This window comes from Patagioenas fasciata, chromosome 4 (genome assembly GCF_037038585.1).
Source record: "Patagioenas fasciata isolate bPatFas1 chromosome 4, bPatFas1.hap1, whole genome shotgun sequence".
Classification (NCBI taxonomy): Eukaryota; Metazoa; Chordata; class Aves; order Columbiformes; family Columbidae; genus Patagioenas; species Patagioenas fasciata.
Genome location: NC_092523.1, coordinates 12,331,479 through 12,344,252, shown reverse-complemented (window position 1 = coordinate 12,344,252; position 12,774 = coordinate 12,331,479). Strand labels below are relative to the sequence as shown.

General features: G+C 37.7%; 1 protein-coding gene across 12 annotated transcripts in view; it reads right to left on the bottom strand.

Moving 5' to 3' along the window:
* ABLIM2 (actin binding LIM protein family member 2) overlaps positions 1–12,774 on the bottom strand; it is a 140,668-nt gene that overhangs the window by 43,135 nt on the left and 84,759 nt on the right. For 11 of the 12 annotated variants that reach the window (XM_065836835.2, XM_071808539.1, XM_065836834.2 and 8 more), the window contains 3 exons: positions 11,657–11,744; positions 8,298–8,356; positions 4,359–4,436 (listed from right to left, as the gene is read on the bottom strand). In XM_065836835.2, coding sequence (XP_065692907.1) covers positions 4,359–4,436; positions 8,298–8,356; positions 11,657–11,744 — 225 coding nt within the window. The remainder of the gene's footprint in view (positions 1–4,358; positions 4,437–8,297; positions 8,357–11,656; positions 11,745–12,774) is intronic. The other variant, XM_071808543.1, reaches the window with a different exon arrangement.

Sequence of the window (12,774 nt, the reverse complement as noted above, 5' to 3'; positions counted from 1 at the left end):
TTTTCATATACTGGTGCTCTCTACTTTTTTTTGGTCACTCGCATTTGGCTAGTAGGAGTATCATGGCATCATTTCAGTGCTCTAGCTTACTGCCAGCAGCACAGAGACATGTGGGACAGATATTGTGCTCTTTTTCAGGCAAAAAGCCCTTCATTTTAAAGTGGTTTTGGTGTGCAGGGTTCCCCTACCATAAGCAGTAGTGAATAATCAATATGTCTTTCCAACACATACTCTCCAGATGCTGAAAAACATCAGTCAGGTCCTTAATTTTTCCCATCCAGCTGTGTCCCCCAGCTTCATCTCCTTCCCTGACTATGTTTAAGCAGCCCTTTAATTGTGGATCACAAACCAGCAGATGATGGATTTGCACCATGGTAGATTAGTTGGAAGATCACAGATGCCACTTAAGTAAAGTTCAAGTCCTTTCGTGAGACTCATGCAGCCAACAGAGGGTAAGGGCTGTGTCATTGCCCATTCTCCTCTTACTACACTTATTCCAGAAGTATAATTATCAAAATGACACATTGGCACAGGTTATCCTTAGGATAATGGTAACTTGCACCAAAACTGTACACAGCATGCACTGTCTTGTAGATACGATGACAAGTTGGTCACATTGAGATTGGAGAAATGCAAAGTGTAATTCTCTCATTTCCAGTTCAGGCTTTGCAGAATGATCAGCTCTTCGTTGGCGACAAAATGTTGGGTGAATCCTGCTGTTCTCTGAAAATCTCAGTATGATCAGCTGTAACACTCTAATAATGTTTTCCACATGCAAAAATATGAAAGTATCCAGGATTTATGTATGCAGTGATTATATTTTTTCTTAGCATGAGCTAAGAAAATTTCAACAGATTTTCCAGGGAAGTTTTCTATTACGTTAATCATATAGTAAAAATTTAGTGTAACAACTTTCAGCTATCCTTTTTTCTAAAAAAAAATGTATGAATTTGTGCAAATGTAAGCAACATGGAAAGGAGGAAGATTTCTCTTAACTAAGTGGAACAAAACCACCATAACCATCTCATATTCTCATCCTCAAAACAAATGAAAAAAAAGAGTCTTAATCAAATATAAGATTCTTCAGCAATCTACGGGTCTCACCTTCCCTGCAGCTAGTTTAAGAAGTTAAAGAGGAATTAAATAGCCCCTTAATAAAAATAAATCCCTCCCTACCAGGAAGCCAGTGGCAAGTTCTGATGCAGAGAAAGATCATGAAAAGATAAGGAGGAGTCTGTCCATCAGGTTTGTTCCAAGAAGACTTGGAGCAGCATTGTACCTACCAGGAAGGCCAAGAAGGCTGTTTTAAGGTATCCAGGTTGTGAAGATTATTCTAGTGAACCCAAAGAAGCTCAGAATTGGGAATATTTAAACATGAATTACAGTAATTTTAGTCCCTATCTCTCAGCGTAGAAGTACAGCTTGAGATCCTCCCACCAGACTTCAGAGCTGTCAGGAGTAAAATTTATCTAGTTATGTAATTCCTTTCAGCTTAAACATAAAAAGGTAGGCAAATTTGGACCAAAAAAACACCTTAGAGATACAGTTGCTTTCTAAACATTCCACTCTACAAACATTAAGCCTACATTGTTTTGTATGTTATTTGTTTCACCAACTTTCTAATAGGCGAGTGGAATTCAAATACGCTAGGAAAGGCTAAAATTACAGCTAAGAGTCTTTACACCATTTCTTCAATAATTTGGTATTTTGGATTCTGTCAAAACCATGCTCTAAGTTTAGAATATCTATTTTGTTTGGAAGATGTAATTTTACAGTTGTATAATTGCAAATATGATCCTGTATAAAGATATGATGTGATTTCTATTCCTAGTATGAGAACATACAACACAGCTACATAACCTAACCTAAAACTTTGCAGGGAGCACCTAATTCTCTCTTCATAACATCTAGCATAATAGTGTCATTTAGAAATTAACTTATTTTAAAGTGGTATTTGAAACTTCAAAGGGCATTGGCCTGTGCTCTCTTTCAGTGCGAGAAAGCAACAAAGTCTGATATCAACAGGAGAAGAAAAAGAAGTACAGCTTTAGTAAACTGTCCGTATGAACCACATTGTGGATCAGTCAAAACATGCTTTCTTTACCTATCCCTAGCTGATCATTCAATCATGACGCAGAAACACATCTCCCATGAGATGGCGCATTTTTCAGAATGACTGTGTTGCTCTGACTTTGAAAGCATGAGCACCATGAATTCATGGTTCCTGAATTTCAAACATTGTCCTTCAATTCTCTTCTGTCCAACATGATACTTCACAGACCTCATGAGTTGTTAAGGTTACAGGTTTACAATTGGTTTTAATGATCTGAATCCACGCTGCTGCTGAAAGCAGCTGCCCTATGTGCACCTTCCCACTGTGCGCTGCCTTCTACGTTAGCATTAGAAGACACGTAGATGGCTGCGTCTTTTTTTTTTTTTTTCCTCTTTGGTTGGCTGGAGGTTTTTCCTGGCTTATTTTTGTAGCTGAATCTGGTCTGAAATCCCGTTGATCATACCTCTGTACTCACTAGTACTAGCACCAAAGAGGAGACAGGAAGACATGGTTGGAGAAGGACTGGGACATAGGTGGGTGGGACCTTCCTTTCAGTGGCAGCATGAATTTAGGTTTGGTAAAACCAACCACAAAAACACCCAAGACAAATCTTAAGCATGTCTGTATGTCATAACATTTCTGTAATAGAAAACAGATGCAATAGATAGCCAAAGAATTGTTTTGATAATATAGAAGTCCAATAACATGTTTTTAATTCTTTTTAGTTTCCTGTAGGTGAAAGCCAAAAAAGGATTTAATCAATCTCACAGCTTGGACAATTAAGCAGTCGGAGATGAAACAGATATAGCAAGAACTGCCATGCCTCTGGGGAATCTTTTTTCATAATTGACTCATATTTGCTGGAGATCTTTATCCTTTCATAGACCCAGCTGTTGTTGAAGTATATTATAGAAACAGACACTAGAGTTGTATGCAGATGTAATGATATCCTCTTTTTTTTGGGGGGGGAAGGGGGTGAGGTGGGGAAGAGAATGGAAGTTTGCCCTTGACTTTTAACAGCCTGTGAAGCATATTTAAAGCTTTAATCAAAAACATCAAGAAAAATAGTACCATCCAACAGGTAGATAAATGTTGCTAAAAACATATAAATCTTAGAAGAATGCCCATGCCTACAAAAACAATGTAGTGGTGAATGGATGAAGAGATAGAGACTATCTGGTCAAAGAACGTGCTTATACGACAAGAGGCTCCTAGCACAATGAATTGTCCTCATAGCACTTGTTGCAATGGCTTTTTTTTACTGGGAATATACCACTGACATCCACCAGCACAGAACTCTACCAGAACTCAGAAACAGCAATGAGTATTTAGATAAGGGGCAGTTCCTCCACTTCTAGTTCAGTCTTACTCAGATAAAGGCTACGTTGTGTTCAAAATAGTTTTTACTTGAAGAAAAAGACAAGTTTGGCTCCAAGGCACTCTTTTGCTTGTCTTAGTATAGCAGATAAAAAGCCTTTCACCTTCGTATAACAACCTCTCCAGCAGTCAATCGCATCTCCAGAAACATCCTCTGCACATGGTCCTATCCCATGAGAATGACCTGCCTACCTGAGGAATACTTGGACAGGACAAAGAAGACCCACGGTAATATTGCAGCTCTGCAAGAGATGTCTGAATGTAACGTTGCCACACTTGTGGATATTTTTTACCTATTGGCAGTAGCCTTGAGAATCTGACCGTGAACATTAGCTACAGTAATTATGACAAGCAAAGTATACCCGGTATTGAAAAAAAATACTCAGCATTAGCTTGTATCATACTTGTCATTTCAAATTCTCTCCATGAGATTTCCAGAGCTACTGCTTCCGAGACCATAAACACATCAAAGGTCCTCTGAGGTTAAGGACTGGCATTTCTCAAGGCCAGAGTCCTGCAATCACACACACAAGTGTTTTCATAAGCAAGCACATGCAGGCTCAAGAGCTCAATTTAGACAAGCTGTGTTCAAATCGAGGCTTGTAATCTACCTGTGGGCTGTACTGTTTACTTAAACTTTTCTTTTTAGAAAGCGCTGTGGTATTTTGCACGCTCTGGTATAAGCCAGCTCTAGTGGCAATGTAAGTTTTATAAATATAGTACAAAAATAACAGGAAACTGACAGAATTCTGTTATGGTAAATGCAGTATTCAAACATTTTAAATGTGAGAAATTCAATTCCATTTTAGAGGAATTGCCAGCTGCAGTGGTTTGGAGACACTAGGTTTCCATACCATGTGCTAAACTGTAGGAGGAAAAACAAGGTTTTCCCCATCCTCCAGAATGAATTTCACTGTGAAATACTCACATAGATCACACGGCTTGGGGAACCTGATGTACTTGAAGCAGGTACAGAAATAATACTCTCAGAGGAAGTCCGTGTTTCCTATGGCATGAGAAGTGAAACAGATAAGAAATAGAGGAGAGGGAGTGAAAATGTAATTGTAACTTCAAAAAGAGTATGCAAGACATTTCATTTAATTTAACCTTTACCATTCAAGAATGGTATATTAGAGTAAGCTCAAAACATACAGGCATACCAATGAGTTAAAAATAAAAGAACACCTTTAGTCAATATAATTGACTTTTTGAAAATGTAAAAATGGTTTTACATATGACTTTCTTTCCCCGTTTCCCCAGAATGGCCAGGACAGCATTTGGGCACTATCAGGGACAAGTCAAGTTACAAGATGATATTGTGGCAGCATTTTTACCATCAAACTGATCTACATTGCTTCTGGAATGTGTCACGCTACCGTACCATTCATTCACAGCCAATCGCACAATAATCTGCAAAGCATCCTAAATCAGACACCCAACAGGTTTGCTGTCCCCTCTCTGACTGTAAGACTAACAGACTAATTGTAATACTCAACCAGTTTTGCTCTGTTTTCAATCATTCTGGCACTCAGAGTGACAGACCTTTATTGTTTTCTTTTGGTAGATTCCTTTGTGATGAAAAATAAAACTACATTGAAATAACAAATTGTTGTGAGACACAATGATATTTAGCATGAGTCAACAGACCTGACATTCATAATTGAAGTTTAAACAAATCTTACTATCACTGGTTTTATACCCTCTTTCATCCTGAAATGTTAATTCACCACAAAATATTCTTTCCCATCTATGGAAAAACCCTGCTCCTGATTCCAAAAAGTAAACATTTTTCCATGATCACCATTTACTGCCTCACCAAAGGCTGACACTTCTCACCTGGAGTTTTCGCCTGCTCAAACCCTTAAAAGGATTTTAGTATTATTAAGCTGTCAAGTCAAGGTAGCATCCTTCCTACTGTTCCAGTCCTCACTTGAAGTATTTGCTACCTTTTAGAAGCAATTTGTGAATATATCTGTATTGTACTGTGTTAAGAAAACAAACAAACTCTGTGCTCACAACTATCCTTTAACTGACCCTCTTTAGCCCAAATAGTCCTATGCATGTCTCTGAGACTGTATGTGGAGATATTTATCCATAGAAAAAAGATCCAGCTCAATTGTTTTGGCATGTATGACTGAGATTTTTTAATTCTTTCTCTCTCATTTTGTCAAGCATTGAGGCTCTGGACGAACTTAGAAGGTCTGGGGCGACAAGCCAAACACTGGTATGAAATTAGAGTATTCCCTGAGAAATACTTGTGGCTGCCATTGAGATTGTTCAACATGGACAGTGTAATTGCACTGCTCTTCTGCATAGTTAAAGCACATTGCAATTTTCCAGAACTTGTGTAAATAACTTGAAAGTGTCACCAATGAAGCGATGCCACGTGCAAACCACAGTTCTTTTCATTATGACCCTACAGGAGGCCCAGTACGGTAGAGAAAAAACCTGAAGCAAACTGCAACATCCCAATGTTTTAAGCCCTGTTAAATCAAATGACAGTTTTGGATTAACCTCAGGAATCCCTAGATGAAGCTTCAGAACTTCTTTCTGTGTCATGTGCATCAGTGGAGCATGTTTTAAAAATCACACAGTGTAGTGTGACCTTAAAATGCGTAACAGATCTGGCTGAACATGTTCAGTAATTGTTAATAAATTCCCGTAGTTCTTGCAGGGGCTTTCCTCAACTTAGAGGTGCCACTTTGTTTTTAAGAACTACAATTCAAAATGTAGAGTCCCATCCTTCTAAGGTACTTCTGCAGATTGCTTCCCTGCTTCCTTACACTATGCAGTTATTCCCACAAATTTTGCCATTTCTCCTCCGGGTGATTAAAATCTGCTCATTCCACATCTCACACATGGTCTTTAATCTCTGTATGATCCATTACCCCTTTTAGCATCCTTAGTCCATGTCTGCTGCATGTAATTTCCTAGCTTTTGCAATAAAAACTCAAATCTCAGTTGATTCCATTGCTTCAGTTCTTTTCTCCATACTATACATTTTTATTCTCCCACCACCTACCTCTTTTATGCCTTTTGATAATCCTCTTTCTTTCTCTTGCTGCTTTGATTTCTTCTGTCTTTTCCAGATTCACCCCTTCTGCTTACAATCTCACTCATCTATCATTTTTCTTTTTGCTGTCACTCTCACAACTTCTTTTCCCCTTTCACTCCATCTCCGAAGTTTTGGAGTGTGTTGTCACTTACTCCTTCTGCCTTTTGTCACGTACCTTAATTACATGTTGTGTATATATCCATATAAATATCTAGTAAGATAACTTTTTAAAACAACAAACTGCAAAGGTTGACCAGAAAATTTCTGGAACATGATACCCCATTCCCAACTCCACAAGTTATGTTGAAAAGTCCATTTACTACTCTCTTTGAAACAGCATCCTTTCTTCTTGGTTTATTTTTTCAATAATGAAAGACCTCCCCAACCAAAAAACAGAACAGAACACCAGAGGAAAAACCCAAAGAGAAGAAAAAATGAAAAGGCTTGGAAAATTCTTTCAGCTCCATTTTGGTGAGGTTTTTTGGTTGGTTGGTTGGGTTGGCCTTTACACAATATCTCACAAGCACACTTTATTTGCTTTTGTGAGAAAAAGGCAGCCAGTAGGAACCCGGTACAACCTTGTCCACTGTCTGTCTTTGAAGGAGGAAAAAAAAAAAACAACCAACAACAAACAAACCTGCTACATTTTCAATATACTACATGGGGTTTTAGCCTCACAATTTCAGTTACTCAGCCAAAATAAAATTCTTAGGAAGCCTGAAATACTGCTTAATAGTATTATGCTGAATCAGTAGCACTTACTAAACTATTTAGACAATTTTAAATATATATGTATTAAACAGTACGGTTTATATTGAAATGCTACTTATTTGGTATTCAGAGATTGCCATAAAGAATATCAGAGCAATCGCTTCCCAAACACATTGGAACAATAAATAAAGCCAAGATCTTTCAGGGCAAAGCTCAAAACAAGCCTTTTTCTAAACTGTGGTTTAGTCAAAGTTGCACTTGCTAACACACCAGATTTGTAAACACTCTTTTTATAGCTGCTGCCTGCTGTTCTGACTTGTCCCATGTGCCTTATGTCCAAGCCTCGTTGAATCAAAGCAAGGTTTTTCAAACGAGGACACCGGAGATACCACTTGGAGCATCAGAGAACATAAGAACTGAAAAACCCCATACTTGCCCTCCGCATTAAAGGAGATAGTTGCATCTCAGTCCCGCTACTTCAGAGATCATTTCCCCAGCTACAGATTAATTCTTCATTTCCTAAGGGCAGCTTATTCATCTGCCAGCATTGTAATTATTAAAGTTACCAGAACTTCCCCCTTTTCCCCTTGCACACAGACAGATGCACAAATCATCCAACTGAAGGAGGTACTTAAAGTCAGAGATTAAATTAAATTTGAGCTGGCTTGCCAACATTTTACAAACAAATAATAAAAAAGAAATTCCAAGCAGAGATTTTTTTTGTAAAAACAAATAAAGTGAAAGTCCTCTGATCTTTTAAGTGCAGAACCACATAAAAAGAGAAGAGGTCATGCACTGATCACATCATAACCAGACAGAAGTTAAAAATTAATTTTTTTTCTTATTCATATATTCACATTTTTCCTTATTCAGCTTACAGATATAACTCTTAGGTCAGTATTCTCCTGAAGCTGTAGCTTTAATCACTAAGTAGAAGCAGAATATTTATATTCCATTATTACATTAACGTACTGGATTTCTGTAATTTAAAATTACAGTAGTGAAAAAATTTCCAATACTTCCCTCTGTGCCAGCTGCAAAAAAAAGCATAGAGAATAGAATGACAATGGATCACACTGAGTAAAAATATGGTCTTTTTACCTTGTTTTTTTCTTCTGCCTTTGCAGCCTGTCTACAAACAGGATGCCAAATGGATGTACCTGGAAAGTAAATTTAAAGTTCTTCTTAATGCAGTTTCCCAATAAGAACGTTAAAAGGTTTTAAAAAAAGAACTTTAAACTTTCCTCAAGGTTTTGTAAGACATGACAGCATACTGACTGATTCCCCTGCAGTCCCTATTTCACAGATACTTTCAAAGCTAAAACTGACAACTTTCCAATATGAGTAAGCCTGATCACATACATTTTAAAGGCTAGATGCACTTCAGAAAGCTATACATACTTCAACATGAGCTCAACATCAAAACCCGAGTCCCAAGGAGTGTGATGTGGGATCATTGGAGCTGCTCCAGCCCAATGTCCTTCTCAGAGCAGGTCCCACTACAGCTCATGGCTGTGCCCAGTTGGGTTCTGCATATCTCCAAAGATGGAGATCCCACAGCATTTCTGGGCAACCTGTTCCACTCTCATTGTAAATTTATTTTTCTTTACATGGAGTCGGAATTTCCTGTACTCTCATTATACATATTCTTGTAATAGTCTGACCCAGATCATACTAAGTAGTGCACTGTGATGGAATGGAATAGCATTGTGGCATTTAACATCAGCTGAAAATCCAGTCTGTCTTTTTGAATTCTCTGTACTGATCCTGTATGTCCTCTATGTTTGTTTCTCATAAGTCAAATACTAAAGAATTGTATAAATTCAGGGGAATATCCATCCTAGAGGATGCAGAAAATATAGAATGAACCAATTCACTAATGCATGTAAGTACTGAAGGGAGGCTTATGAACTCGAGAGATATAAGTATACATAAGTGTGAGGAAGAAACTTAACAGCTTTGCATCAGCCATGAAGGCAAAAAAAAACCTCCACCAAAACTAAAAAAAAGATCAACAACTTCTAAAAAGTTGAACACAGTGTTCAATCCTCAGTGTTCAATGGAAGTGGAATGTGTGTAACTATATAAAATAAAAGAATTATTTTTAAATTTTAATAATAAAATACAACTTTTGTTTATGCCAGTCTGAGCTGGGACAAGCCACAGATTCAAGCTCCACACAGTTAGCAAATGTGAGTGCACTGAAACTTCTGCCTGACTAAATGGGAAGTTGAGAACTTTTGTTTTATAAATATTTAATGTTTATACTGTGTGGAGAGCATGAAGAAGATTTATTGGAAATGCTTTGTTTTCACAGCAGTTTGGTAGTTTTCTAACCAGTGGATTTTGGAAACAAGAGAGAAACAGAAAGTCCGTTTCCCAGAAGACAGATGGACATCATTAGTATTTCACAAAAAATAACCCAGGTGAACCCAGACTCAAGCAGTATAAGACTATCTATAAGCAAGGACTGGATAAACCATGTTTACTAAGTTACTGAAGTTTTTTGGGACTGACCAACTACAAAAAAATCTTTTTAGCACCTTTAAATCCAATGCTAATTTATCTTCCAATTATGAGTGAGTCTGAGCTTGCCCACTGAAAGCATTTGTCCCAACTGTTGCATAAGTTGATGGAAATCTTCCCAATGGTTTTAAGAAATATTTAGATCAGCTTTTCTTGAATGATGGCTATCTGTGGTCACACAAAACTGGCTAGGAAACTTTTTCACAGGGAAGAAAAAGAGTTGTTTCACCCAAAAGTCATCTGCTGGATAACCACTGATGACTCAGTTTGTGCTGAGGAACACGCAACACTTAAGAAACTACTGTAAAGTTCCTTTAAGAGGATGAAGAGCAAGTTAAAAACTCTGGGCTCTGACATTTTTTTATTATCTAACACATCAAGTCAGGCAACTGAAATACCTAATCACAGATCTCTTATGAAGTTAACACCAGTTTCTAATGGAAACTGCTCTTCATGCGACAACAAAAAGTGTATAAGTTGGTATGAATGTGAAAATCAGAAAATAAAAGTGAATATGATGGGTCCAAATTTACAGGATCTGAGTATACTTCTTGATTATTTGAATTAAAAATTGGCACAGAACCTAAGAAATAGACACTCATAACAAACTGAATTGAAAAAAAGAGGAGATTAACTGAAATCTAGTTTCTAAGAGTTTGAAATCTAGAAGCAATTACTAGTTTGATATCTTTTTTTAAAGCATTGATTTCCCAGGGGATTTCAGCATCAAAGTAGCTAAGCTACTCTGCAATTGGAAGAACCACAGCATTTTCTGGCTCCTGAGGGAGAATCCATGAGCACAGACAAAGATCATTATGTCCTTTAATGAGCTAGTTCTTATTGTAAACCAAAGTGACAATAAAATTATCATTTTAAATAACATACTCAGCTATAATTAGATCTTACTGAGACCACTGTTGTGTTTTAAATAAAGCCTAACTTTTCCAGCTTAATGAATGATTTCAAAGTATGCTTCTAGAAAACTGTGGACAATTGTAAAATTGTAATACAGATCTGGGCAAGCATGTGATTTCAGGATAATACACCAGCCTTCCAGTTCCCATGTCCTACTGAGTTTGTCGTTTCTGTTTTCCTTTGAAAAGATGCTGCCAGTCAAAGACATAGGCAAAAAGCCTTCATTTTCTCTGGTGTCTGACACTGTATTTAACTATGTAGACAGTTTTATCAGTTTAGTACAGCTAAAAGTTGATATATATGAAATACAGACCTTAGCTCATATCTATGTTAAATAACTTTTTCTTTCCATTGAACAAATTATTCTGCAAGTTGTTCTCTATTACCACTGAAATTCCCTGACAAGAAAGACTGAAATTCTCCCTATGTAGCTTTCTCCCAAGTCGTACAAGTTTATGGCTGCATAAAGTACAGGCACATTGTCTGGTAAGGGCTTCGGCTCCAAGGCGTCCTCTTCTCCATCCTCAGAGGGCAGTCAGGTCTGACTGAGAGGGATTCAGGTAAGGACCTTCAGATTCTCTCCTCCTACCAAATGGGAACAGCTACTGAACTGGTCTTAGGACTGCTTTAGGGAGCCTGCTGTTCTATATGTGTCTTAACTTTCATCTGCACCACTTATCACTGCAGACAAAAACCAAACATTTTTTCTAGTAAATATAAAATTTTATAATCTTCACTGTCAAGTACTTCCATTTGCAGGAAATAACTGGTGCCACTCATCCTTTCTGTGATTCACACTTGCCACTGGATTTGAACTGGGACAGAAGAAATAGTAAGAAGCAACAAGGGTTTGTTTTTACTTTTCTTTAGCCTACACATTGCATACTTCACGTTATGTGATGGTTATGAAATGCAAATAGGTGTAAAACAGCTGAGCCATGCTAGCAGGTATGGCCAAGAGGGCCATGCTGCCAATTGTAACTGGTTTGTGTCTGGGGTTTTCATTTGTTAGTTTTTACCTTGAAGATACATTTCTTCTCCTTCTGCGAACATCTGACTGCACCTGACACATCGTGCGCAGGTTGGGTGATAATGTTTTTCTCCTGCCTGTTTGGGAAAAAAGGTATGGGTGATTAAGTATACCAATAAATTTAGCAGCTTCACTATGAGGAGTTTTTCTCTCATCTTCTAGCATATGACTAATTAGAATAAATTAGGTAATGCCAATTAGCTCAACAATTTCCTACAACCACAGCATTTATTTTCAATTATAGACAATTCATTATTTAAAATGTAGTTATGGTCTTGCCTACACAAAAATAAGTTAATGTGTAAGAGTTAAGACTCTGAATTTACAGAATGGAAAAAATTCTATATAATGAACACATTTTGCCTGTAGATGACCATACTGTGCACCAAGCCCAAAGTAGCTTAGGACTCACCTGCAGAAGCTGGGAGGTCATAACCTTGAGCATGCATTTCCAGTTCACTGTATGTTCTTCATGACCCCACTAAACACTTCACAGACAGCAAGAACCATCTTGTTCAAGAAATGTTTGTATCTGCTTTGAAAGTGGCTTGCAGGTAACCCTCAAGGGTATCCATGAGGAATGTGTGTGATGTGCCCATAGGACTGTATAGAGCTGCCACTTTGAGTACTGTGCACTAAGTTCCTCACATAGACAAGCCAATTGTTGTGAGATTGTCATAATTTAATACCACCATTTTGGTTTATTGGAATGACAATAGGACTGAGCTCTAGATTTGCTCAGAACAGCTTAGTAACTCATCAGTTTTCATAAATTTAAATTTCCAATTACCCTATGACCCCATTAATTTAAACTGTTTCACCATTGGCCTCAGTGTGTTTTTCAAGAGGAGTCATCTGCCTGCTAAAAGGAGGAAGGGCTTGTCTATGTCAGAACATCAACATGTAACACAGACAAGACTGAAGTTAACCCCAAATGGAAATATAGTGAAGATTCTTGTATCATGGGATTTGTGCAAGACTCAATTTTGGTGGCTTGGCCAAAACTCAGATCTATGGCCAACTATGGGCAAAATTATTAGCCCCTGTTCCCACAGCAAGAACAGCAGCACCACAAGGCAACAGTGGCTTGAACCAGTGACAAAAATA